Source organism: Saccostrea cucullata, unplaced genomic scaffold, assembly GCF_032062105.1.
Source record: "Saccostrea cucullata isolate Sc308-1 unplaced genomic scaffold, CSIRO_AGI_Scuc_v1 ctg3163, whole genome shotgun sequence".
In the NCBI taxonomy this organism is placed as follows: Eukaryota; Metazoa; Mollusca; class Bivalvia; order Ostreida; family Ostreidae; genus Saccostrea; species Saccostrea cuccullata.
In genome coordinates, this window is record NW_026919264.1 from 18,041 (window position 1) to 30,988 (window position 12,948).

The window sequence follows — 12,948 nt, forward strand, 5'->3', positions numbered from 1 at the left end:
TGTTAATATTTTGTAATACATTACTGAAGGAAAGATGTTTATCTCAACCATCTACGACTACATATTATGATTTTTATGTCGTATGGTACATAATTAGGGGCCACAAGGGACCAGAATGCTCTATCTTTGACGCTTTAGATCTCGAAAGTGGGAAAGTAACATTGAACAAAAGATGTTCAAAATAATGTTCTGAACAATATGCAACCTTTCATTTTTCGCTTAACGTCCCCATTAGGGAGTTGAAGGGTTGGCCCCTAAATATTTCTTATGCAAATACATGTAACTCGAAAACGAAACAGAATCTCTTAATAGTTATTGAACAAAAAGTGTTCAAAATCCTAAGACCTTTAAGATGAAATCAAGAAATGGGAGCTGGGAATTCGAATTAGGGGCCAAGAGGGGCCAAAAGTCTTCAATGGATAACTTTTTATGAGTTAATATTTTGTAATACATTACTGAAGCAAAAATGTTTATCTCAACCATCTACAACTACATATTATGATTTTTATGTTGCATGGTACATAATTAGGGGCCACAAGGGGCCAGAATGCTCAATCTTTGACGCTTTATATCTCGAAAGTGGGAAATATTTTGAAAAGTAACACTGAACAAAAGATGTTCAAAATAATGTTCTGAACAATAAGCAACCTTTCATTTTTCGCTAAATGTCCCCATTAGGTAGTTGAAGGGTTGGCCCCTAAATATTTCTCATGCAAATAACTCAAAAACGAAAACGAATCTCTGAATAGTTGTTGAACAAAAAATGATCAAAATCCTGAGAGCTTTAAGATGATATGAAGATAAAAGGGCTGATCCCTAATATTAGGGTCCGCAAGGGGCCAAAAGTCGAATTTTTAAGTCCTTAATGTTCAATGTCTTTTTACAGATTATGGAGGCAAAATAGTTCTTCTTCACAATTTTTATCATTAATTTAGAATGAAAATCTCAATCAAAATCTCATCTCATCTCATCAAGAATTGGACGGAAGACCCACTCGTTGCTCGCAACGAGATCGTATCTAGTTATTATTCTTCTTTTTTTTTGCACAAATTTTGTGCAGACGATTTCTCAAAGATTTTTGGATCGATTTGCTTCAAATTTTCAGGTTTGGTGCAAAGTTAATTCCGGCTTAAGGATTTTCTGAAAATCACTTCCGGTCTAAAGTTATCGCCCTTTTATTAAAATTCAGAGGACCTCCTTGTCTGTGATAGAACTCAATAACGGATTGAGCTAGAGCGTTGAAATTTTCAGTGATAATAGAGGACATGTTGCCATGTTGCACCTGGGTCAGGATATTTTCCAGAAGTGCCTAGTATGGAAGCTCGGTAGGGATCGAAATTTAGGACACGAATCATGACTGATTTTTTAAAGACATTTTGCATCATATCTTTTAAAGTATAATTATTTTGTTAAAACATACTGAACAAAATTTGTGCAGAATGACAAGATCTTTAAAATGTTATCAAGAAAAAAGTGCTGACTCATCACATTAGGGGCCAAAAGGGGTTAAAAGTCTTTTTTCGATAACTCTTTAAGGATATCCGATCCTCAGCCAGGAAGGATAACTCCAAAAATTAATATTTAATTTGAAATGCATCAAAATGAAGCTTGAAAATGAAATTTTTTCATGCAACAATTTTCATTATATTCATTTTTATAAGATTCAAGGTTTTTTGAAGTCTTAGAAAAAGTCTTATAAAAGTTGACATTTGTACCCTATAAAAGGAAAAAAAGAATAATATAGTTTTAGAGAAATAAGATTTTCTTGAATCCAGTCTTAGATACCAATGATTTTTAGCATAATATGAAATGAGAAGTGATTTGTGGTGTTTTGCAATGATAGCAAAAGCCTTTTACACTATGTATTATACAATACATGACGGAAATAGAAGACAAACAAGAGGCCCATGGGCCACATCGCTCACCTGAGAAGCTTTGACCATTCTGTTCTTTACCAGATTTCACCCTTGTTATACATAATGCATCCCCACCCTACCCCACTGATCATAATTTAGACATTTTGAAATCTACACTACCCCATGATCCTTCCATGGGCACATATGTTTCAGCTTTTTTGGCCCAGTGGTTCCTGAGAAGAAGATTTTCATAGATTTTTCCTATATATTTCTATGTAAAACTTTGATTCCCTATAATGGCCCCGCCTTCCCCCGGGGGTCATGATTCCTACAATTTAGAATTTACACTACTTCAGAATGCTTCCACATAAGCTTCACTTTTTCTGGCCCAGTGGTTCTTGAGAAGAAAATTTTCAAAGATTTTTCCTATATATTTCTATATAAAACTTTGATTCCCCATTGTGGCCCCGCCCTTCCCCCGGGTGTCATTATTTGAACAATTTAGAATCTACATTATACCAGGATGCTTCCACATAAGTTTCAGCTTTTCTGGCCCAGTGGTTCTTGAGAAGAAGATTTTCAAAGATTTTTCCTATATATTTCTATGTAAAACTTTGATACCCCATTGTGGCCCCGCCCTTCCCCTGGGGGTCATGATTTGAACAATTTAGAATCTACACTATACCAGGATGCTTCCACATAAGTTTCAGCTTTTCTGGCCCAGTGGTTCTTGAGAAGAAGATTTTCAAAGATTTTTCCTATATATTTCTATATAAAACTTTGATTCCCCATTGTGGCCCCACCCATCCCCCGGGGGTCATTATTTGAACAATTTAGAATTTACATTATACCAGGATGCTTCCACATAAGTTTCAGCTTTTCTGGCCCAGTGGTTCTTGAGAAGAAGATTTTCATAGATTTTTCTTATATATTTCTATGTAAAACTTTGATTCCCCATTGTGGCCCCGCCCTTCCCCCGGGGGTCATGATTTGAACAATTTAGAATCTACACTATACCAGGATGCTTCCATATAAGTTTCAGCTTTTCTGGCCCAGTGGTTCTTGAGAAGAAGATTTTCAAAGATTTCTCCTATATATTTCTATATAAAACTTTGATTCCCCATTGTGGCCCCGCCCTTCCCCCGGGGGTCATGATTTGAACAATTTAGAATCTACACTACCCCAGGATGCTTCCACAGAAGTTTCAGCTTTACTGGCCCAGTGGTTCTTGAGAAGAAGATTTTTTAATGACCCCACCCTATTTTTGTCTTTTCTTGATTATCTCCCCTTGCGAGGGGATATGTCCCTTCATTTAAACAATTTAAATTCCCCTTTACCCAAGGATGCTTTGTACCAAGTTTGGTCAGAATTGGCCCAGTGGTTCTTGAGAAGAAGTCGAAAATGTGAAAAGTTTACATACGGACAGACAGACGGACGGACGACGGACAAAATGTGATAAGAAAAGCTCACTTGAGCCTTCGACTCAGGTGAGCTAAAAATACCAAATAAGTATAAAAATCATGACAGTTTCTCTGAATACCTGGATACCTATCATTTTTTAACCTGAAATATATTTGTTGATCAATTTGTAATTAGAAAATGCATAGCTGATATTCCTATTCGCTTTTTCTGCAAAAATATTGGAGATTTGACGATTTTCCCTATATATGATTAACTTTAATCTTTAACTTAAAAGAAATACTGTGGATAAATTAACATAACTATGTGGATTCAGAGATACTTTTATGAGTATTTTTGATTACTTAACTGCTTATTTTATAAACCTGAGGATTGGACTACCTTAACAGTCAATATTTTGTTATACATTACTGAAGCAAAAATGTTTATCTCAACAATCTACAACTGTATATTATGATTTTAATGTCGTATATTACATAATTAGGGGCCACAAGGGGCCAAAATGCTAAATCTTTGACGCTTTATATCTCAAAAATGGGAAATATTTTGATAAGTAACATTGAACAAAAGATGTTCAAAATAATGTTCTGAACAATATGGAACCTTTTATTTTTTCGCTAAACGTCCCCATTAAGGAGTTAAAGGGCTGGCCCCTAAATATTTCTTTTGCGAATAACTCGAAAACGAAACAGAATCTGTGAATAGTTGTTGAACAAAAAGTGTTCAAAATCATGAGAGGTTTAAGGTAAAATCCAGAAAAAGGGGCTGGACAATCACATTAGGGGCCAAAAGGGGCTAAAAGTCTTTAATCGATACCTCTTTAGCAAGCAATATTTTGATACATATTACTGAGGCAAAAATGTTTATCTCAACAATCTACAACTGTATTTTATGATTTTAATGTCGTATATTACATAATTAGGGGCCACAAGGGGCCAAAATGCTAAATCTTTGACGCTTTATATCTCGAAAGTGGGAAATATTTTGATAAGTAGTATTGAACAAAAGATGTTCAAAATAATGTTCTATGATTTTAATGTCGTATATTACATAATTAGGGGCCACAAGGGGCCAAAATGCTAAATCTTTGACGCTTTATATCTCGAAAGTGGGAAATATTTTGATAAGTAGTATTGAACAAAAGATGTTCAAAATAATGTTCTGAACAATACGCAACCTTTTATTTTTCGCTAAATGTCCCCATTAAGGAGTTGAAGGGTTGGCCCCTAAATATTTCTCATGCAAATAACTCGAAAACGAAAAACAATCTCTGAATAGCTGTTGAACAAAAAGTGTTCAAAATCATGAGAGGTTTAATTTAAAATTAGAAAAGGGGGCTGGACACTCAAATTAAGGACCGAGAGGGGCCAAAAGTCTTTAATTGATAACTCTTTAGCAGGCAATATTTTGTCATACATTACTGAAGGAAAAATGTTTATCTCAACAATCTACAGCTTATATTATGATTTTAATGTCGTATGTTACATAATTAGGGGCCATAAGGGGCCAAAATGCTAAATCTTTGACGCTTTATATCTCAAAAGTGGGAAATATTTTGATAAGTAATATTGAACAAAAGATGTTCAAAATCATGTTCTCAACAATATGCAACATTTCATTTTTTGCTAAATATCCCCATTAAGGAGTTGAAGGGTTGGCCCCTGAATATTTCTTATGCAATTAACTCGAAAACGAAAAAGAATCTCTGAATAGTTGTACAAAAAGTGATCAAAATCCTTAGAGCTTTACGGTGATATGAATAAAAAGGGCTGATTCCTAAAATTAGGGGCCTTGAGGGGCCAAAAGCCGATTTTTAAAGTCTTTAATGTTCAATGCCTTTTTACAGATTATGGAAATTCATTATTTTAGAATGAAAATCTCAATCAAATCTTATCTCATCTCATCAAGAATCGGACGGAAGACCCACTCGTTGCTCGCAACGAGATCGTATCTAGATATAATTGTTTTTTTTCTTACCGATTTTGTGCACGAGAGTTCTCGGAAACGGCTCGATCGATTTTCATGAAACTTTCAGGACTGATAGAACATCAAACAAACCTGATATATCATTTTTGGTTTTGATGACGTCACTTCCGGTTTTGAGATTTCCGCGATTTAGTGATTTTCAGAGGGTCACTTTGTCCGGCAGTATGCGCATGCACATGTGCTGCAATCTGATTGGCTGAAACTTTAAATGCCTATAACTTTCTTGGTTCTCAACAAAACGGGATGAAATTTAGAATATGAATAGGTATGATGGATTCCTAAATTATGCTACTATCAGAATTGAATGCAAGGACACACATGCATGCACGTGCACAATACGCAAAATGACTAATATATTTGAAAAACGGTAACATTTATATTTTTATGATTTTTCTTATTGATTCGCACGACACAAACAAATGTTAATGCTTTAGACAACATGCCATGTTCATCTTGCATGAGCATGCACGTGCGTGTGCATGCAATGAGTTAAATGACATATAGTCGGTATAATTATAGCTATAATAATTCTTTTATGAAATCCTTTGATACTGAGCATATTTTAAAAATGTCTTACAGGAAAATGGCTCAAAAAAAGGGATTTGGGGAGCATTTGGGGAACATCTGTAACGGTCCCCGTTACAATTAAAACTAGTTTGATAGTTATTTATTTTTTCATCCAATAATACATTTACAAGTATACATTTACCGTACTTTACCTATGTATCTCAGAGCAGTAATACGTTTTCAAGAAATAAAGAAGTTATAATCCAGTGTCCATCATATGCATCTTATGGTATATAACATGTATTTGATTTAATATGCGTGTCCTTACCATTTAAAGATTTGGTTTACATAATTATTTTGAATGCAAGCGTTTTACTTTATTGTATTTTTGCAAAGTTGTAACTGAAATAACAATGAGTCTGTAAGATTCAATTACAGTACACATTTTTTCGTAGCATTCATTTTTCCTAAATGTTAACTGTTTATAAATTATCTCAATGTTATTTTCATAATTTCTGTAATTTTGACTTATTTTATACTTTGTTTATTTTAGATCAATGCCTTACTTCCTTAATTAATGATGAAAACAACATCTGTCTTGCTGCTCGGTTACACATGCTTGATAGGAAATAAAAGACTTTGTTTCGTATGACCTTTAACTACAGCATCATACAACGTAGTTCTTTCATGAAAGCTTTGAATCCTAGTACAATGTATAACAACTCTTACTCCACTGCCTTGCATACAAGATTTTCATCAAAAATAAATTCAAGGTACATTGTTTTCTCTTTATTAATCAAAATTTGTAAAATTTTAATTCCATCTTTCATTTCAGAAAATTTTGAACTGCATAGGTAGTTTTAAATTGTTATTTTGATAAAGTTTTTAAATAAATTCTCTGAATTTGTTCCTTTCTGTTGATTTCCTGGTACATCAATATACATCTTTTCTTTTCAGGAGCCAATACTGGTGTAGCTTGTCTAACCATTTTCTCCAGTAATTCTGGCACTTGACAGAGTCTAAGTAGTGGATGTCAGCTGGGTCTCCATTATCATACACCACCACCAAAGCTGCACTGCTTACCTGAGGAATCTGCAGTGAAAGCAGATCAATGAAAATTCAGTATTTGTTATGGCAAGGAACTTAATATTACTTTAACTAGGGATGTCAACAAATACATGTATTTGAATATTCATTTGATGACTTGATATTCGAATATAAATTTAAGATTCCAATATTCCTTTTTGAAGTATACATGCATTTAAAGGGAGAAAAATCTGGCTAGTTTTATTGATATTGAATAAAAATAAATTTAAATCAATTGAAAATTCAAAATTAAAAGTCATTCCTCTTGGATTACTGTAGATCACTTAATATTCGAACACCTTATTTTCGCGAGATAGTCATTGACTCTTTATTAGCGATACAAAATTTCACAAATTGTGGTCATTGCTCTATATAATGTTAGGGAAATCTATTATACGTGAGAATGAAATTTTTGCGAGCAAACCGTCTCGCGTAATTATGCGAAATAAAGTTCTTGAGAATAAAAAGTGATTTAACGTATCTTCAGAGTGTGAAGTGTGTGTCTATTAAAATCATTAAGTTATTCATATGATCATTGATTGAATAGGGGTGTAACAGTGCCCGGTACTTTTAATCAGCTTCTATTGTTGTAGTTGTAAGTGAACACATGGATCCCTTATTTATGTATATTCATCCCATGTTTAACTCTTTATCCCAATGATATAGCTCATATGATATCGTTTTCATATCCCACAGTTGTGACGTCACATTGAGTTTTGTGTTTAAGAGTGAATGATGTAAAATAAAGTCCTATATAAAAACAGTGTTAAACATTGATTGTGGTGTATAAAACATGGGATAAAAAGAATCTCACATGATTTGTTAGATGATTTTTATCCAACTTATTGTGTGTTTTTATCCCTTCGCCAAAGCTCTGGGATATACACATGATATAAAACACACAACTAAATCATAAATGATAAAAATCATATCCAACTTCAAATCATGTGAGATCCTATATATATCATTAAAATCATTATCAAGAAATTAAGTAACTAGCAATAATTGACTTGAGAAGTTGTTATTTTATATAATCAAAATATAGCAAGAGGCCCAGGGGCTACATTGCTCACCTCAGCACTGGCCAGAAAAAAAACAAAAACTTTGATCGACCATTGTGGCCCCAAACTACCCCTGGGGATCTTGATTTGAACAAATTTGAATCGACACCACCTAAGGATGCTTTCACATAAATATGACCAATCATAGCTTTGCTGTTCATAAGAAGAACATTTTTCCTATATATTCCTATATGAAGCTTTAATCGACCTTTGTGTCCCTGCCCTACCCCCGGGGGTCATGATTTGAACAAATTTAAATCCCCTTCACCTGAGGATGCTTCCATAAAAATACCCCCGGTATGACTAATCATGTCTTTGCGATTCTTGAGAAGAAGATTTTTAATATTTTCCCATTACATTGTTATGTAAAGCTTTGATGGTCTATTGTGGCCCACCCTACCCTCCAGGGGTCATGATTTATAAAAACTTGAATCTACACCACCTGCAGATGCTTCCATATACTGTACATCACTAAATTCTCGTGACACCTTATTTTCGCGAGATAGTCATTGACTCTTGATTAGCGAGACAAAATTTTCACGAATTGTGGTTATTGCTCTATATAATCTTAAGGAATGCTATTACATGCGAGAATTAAATTTTCGCGAGCACACTGTCTCGCATTATTACATGAGAATAAAGTTCTCGAGAATAAAAAGTGATTTACAGTAAATATCAAGTATTCATGGCTTTTCAGCTCTTGAGAAGAAAATTTTTGAAAATTTTTCACATATATATATTCCTATGTAAAATTTTGATCAACCATTGTGGCCCCATCCTACCCCCTGAGGTAATGATTTGAACAAATTTGAATCTACACCACCTGAGGATGGTTTCACATAAATATGACCAATCAGCTTTGCTGTTCTTGAGAAGAACATTTTTCCTATCTTAAACTTGGATACCCCACTGTGGCCCCACCCTACCCCCGGGGGTCATATGATTTGAACAAACTTGAATCTACATCACCTGAAGATGCTCCCATATACAGTAAATATGACCAATCATGGCTTTGCTGTTCTTGAGAAGAAGATTTTTAAAGATTTTTTAAGGGTCCTCCACACACATACAGCTTATGTTCTCATATTATGGAGCATTACTTTTAACAAGCATATCAACCTTTAAAAAGTGACCAGGGGTTAAAATGTAATTTATAAGGAATTTTTAAAATAATAATTTCACAAGTTTCAAAATATTTTTCCCAAGGCGTTTCCAAACGTAGAACCAAAAATTTTGTCTTACCCTATCGTATATTTTTATGCTCACAGAATAACCATAAAAATTTAATTTTAGTGAACAACTTATGTCTTAGAGAAATTTATTTAATTTATAAAAAATCAATAAAACTCATTTTCTCTCAAATACGTCTGGAGAAAAATCAAGGAAGACTCATTTTGTATAAGAAGAAACATCAATGAATTAGACTACACCCAAAAATTGAATTAAAATTGAATGCAGTAAAGTAGAAAAAATATTTTCAAAATCATTGGTATCAAAGTTCCTTTTTTGGAGTTATCTTTCCTGTTGCCAAGGACTCAAAAACTTTGGCAAGTCTCTGCAATAGTTACTCATTATTGGCTACTGAACTAGACAGAAATACATATGTAAACCAGAAGTCTCTGTGGAGACTGAAGCTCTACTGGTTTGTACTTCAGGAAAGGAAGAGAAAAGTTGGGAACTGAAACTTTACCACAGCAATAAAAAGGATAATGAACCTTGATTAAGTCTCTTTATGTTCTTAGTGTAGTCTACTTGCATGCCACATTATATTATAATCAGACTTAAACTGTATTTGGAGTAGAATTTTGAGAGTTTTTAACAGAAATTTCTATTTTTAGTAACAACGGCAACACCGTTCATCGAAATCTAAAACCGATAAACAGAATTATGTATTTTAGTGTAGTGTACTTGTGTGCCAATTTATATTGAAATCAGACCAAAACTGTAGGAGGAGTAGCATTTTGAAAGAATTTCACAGAAATTTCTATTTTTAGTAACAACGGCAACACCGTTCATCGAAATCAAAAACCGATACACAGAATTATGTATCTTAGTGTAGTGTACTTGTGTGCCAAGTTATATTGAAATCAGACCAAAACTGTAGGAGGAGTAGCATTTTGAAAGAATTTCACAGAAATTTCTATTTTTAGTAACAACGGCAACACCGTTCATGGAAATCAAAAACCGATATACAGAATTATGTATCTTAGTGTAGTGTACTTGTGTGCCAAGTTATATTGAAATCAGACCATAACTGTAGGAGGAGTAGCATTTTGAAAGAATTTCACAGAAATTTCTATTTTTAGTAACAACGGCAACACCGTTCATCGAAATCAAAAACCGATACACAGAATTATGTATCTTAGTGTAGTGTACTTGTGTGCCAAGTTATATTGAAATCAGACCATAACTGTAGGAGGAGTAGCATTTTGAAAGAATTTCACAGAAATTTCTATTTTTAGTAACAACGGCAACACCGTTCATGGAAATCAAAAACCGATACACAGAATTATGTATCTTAGTGTAGTGTACTTGTGTGCCAAGTTATATTGAAATCAGGCGAAAGCTGTAGGAGGAGTAGCATTTTGAAAGAATTTCACAAAAATTTCTATTTTTAGTAACAACGGCAACACCGTTCATGGAAATCAAAAACCGATACACAGAATTATGTATCTTAGTGTAGTGTACTTGTGTGCCAAGTTATATTGAAATCAGACCATAACTGTAGGAGATATACAGAATTATGTATCTTAGTGTAGTGTACTTGTGTGCCAAGTTATATTGAAATGAAACCAAAACTGTAGGAGGAGTAGCATTTTGAAAAATTGTTTACAGACAGACAGACAGACGGACGGACGACGGACGCATTACTATCGCATAAGCTCTTCTGGTCTCTGACCAGTAGAGCTAAAAAGAGGAAAACTAGAAACGCACACTATTTTATCAATATTTATAAACACAATGTGATGACGTGTCATTGAAACGCACAAATTAGTGTGCAAAAATATCAACTTTCAACACAGACTCTGTTGACGATAATCATGTCAGTGGGTTGATTAGCCTGAAAGTACTTCTTTTTGTTTATGAATTATTATGTAACATATACCCAGTCATTTATCTGTCTTTTCTAGAAAAAACGGACATCTTTTTCTATCGGTCACTCCGTGACCATGCCATGTGTTCAATGTTATGAGTGTGCTACATACTTTCTCTTTCGAAGACTCTCTTACAAGCGGTTTCCCGGCAATTCTCTGATGCAAAATCTAAAGTAAAAGTATTTTTTCTCTATATACGTCACAAGTCACATGGTGTGGAGGACCCTTAAGCATGGCCCTTCATTTGAACAAACTTGAATCCCCTTCAACCAAGGATACTTTGTGGCAAGTTTGGTTAAAATTGGCCCTGTGGTTCTTGAGAAGAAGACAATCCACTTTAATGGCTCCCCTATTCACCTGGTTGTTCATGATTTGAACAAATTTAAATCTACAGTACTTTTTTTTTGATGCACTTATATTGATGATGAATCATGGCTTTCTTGTTCTTGTGAAGAATTTTAACGATTTTTTCTTTGTATTCCTACATAAAGCCTTGATCACCTAGTCATATAATTCTTGAGAAGAAGATTTTTAAAAGATGCCATTAATTTTTTTTAATAATTTTTCAATACCTCCTTTTGGAATAGGGTGTGGCCCTTCATTCTAACAAACTTGAATCATCTTCACCCATTGGATACTTTGTGGCAAGTTTGGTTGAAATTGGCCCAGTGATTCTTGAGAAGAAGTCAAAAATGTTGAAAAGTTAACAGACAGACAGACAGTCAGACAGCTAGACAGCTAGACAGACAGACGCCGGGCAAAATATTATCAGAAAAGCTCAGGTGAGCTAAAAATTTGATTATGACTCATTTTCCATTAAAGCACATTGACATTTTTCCAATGTAATTTTAAAAACAGATTCTTAGCCAATCAAATTCTTTGTTAGAGATTAGCACATACCATTTCATGGTTGCAATTCAACTTTTCCACTCAGCAAGTAGACCCTGATTATAGCCATGCAATTCACTATTTTGGAAGAGACATCCATGCTGATCATATTTTACTGCTCTTTTTCGTTAAGAAATTTTCAAATTTCAATGATCTTTTTGCATAGTCTATCTTGTTTAACATTCCAGATTTTTCTTTATTCTTTTCTTTATTACAAATTTTTGAGAAAAACAGTTTGACTTATAGTCATGTACATGATTATTTGTGGTACCTTTTATTCATTTGCATGAATTAATTTCCCCCCTCTCCTTCCCTCTTTAGGAATATTAAATTTAAGGTAGCTCATTACATCCACAGTTTATTTTAGATTTCATTACAGCACAACTTAAAATGTAGATGTCAAATATCCAAATGGAGGTATTGATATCGTAAATATTTTTTAGAGAATTTTTAACTTTTTTCTAATTTTAATGAAATGTTTTATTTCAAATTTAATAATTATCACCATAATTTCAGAACTTTCAGTGTCAAATGATGGACATCTTCTTTAGACAAGTACACACGATGAAAATACCTCATAATACCAAATATTTATTTTATTAGAAAAAAATAGTTTTCTCCTTAAAAACAATTATAAAAGTCATTTTCTTTTTAATCTGTGCATAAAATATAAAGAAAATGAGTTCTGAAGAGACAAGGAATGTATTTCAATGAATTGCATGTGACAAATTGAAAAGGGCATAGCTCTGTCAAAAATGGCATGATTGTACATGTACCAAAAACAGAACTTGACCAAGATTATAGTCATCTGATAAATCTGTATACATGTACCAAATTTCATTTTAGTATGTGCAACGGTTGTGAAGAAAATGAACAGAAACTTCAAATAATTGGAATTTTTCTAAGTCCAAGGGGCATGACTCTGTCAAAAATGGTGCGATCGTACCAAAAATAGAACTTGACCTAGATATTCCTCTGATAAATCTGTACGCTAAATTTCATTTAAGTATGTGCAACAGTTGCAAAGGAAATGAATGGAAACTGCAAATA

At 33.6% G+C, this 12,948-nt stretch overlaps 1 protein-coding gene across 2 annotated transcripts in view; it reads right to left on the minus strand.

The window, feature by feature from the left end:
• Positions 1-6,542: 6,542 nt before the first annotated feature.
• Positions 6,543-12,948, minus strand: part of LOC134283442 (mitochondrial genome maintenance exonuclease 1-like) — a 125,017-nt gene continuing 118,611 nt past the window's right edge. The window contains exon 4 of one of the 2 annotated variants that reach the window (XM_062765893.1): positions 6,543-6,860. In XM_062765893.1, coding sequence (XP_062621877.1) covers positions 6,702-6,860 — 159 coding nt within the window. In that variant the 3' untranslated portion in view covers positions 6,543-6,701. The remainder of the gene's footprint in view (positions 6,861-12,948) is intronic. The other variant, XR_009995483.1, reaches the window with a different exon arrangement.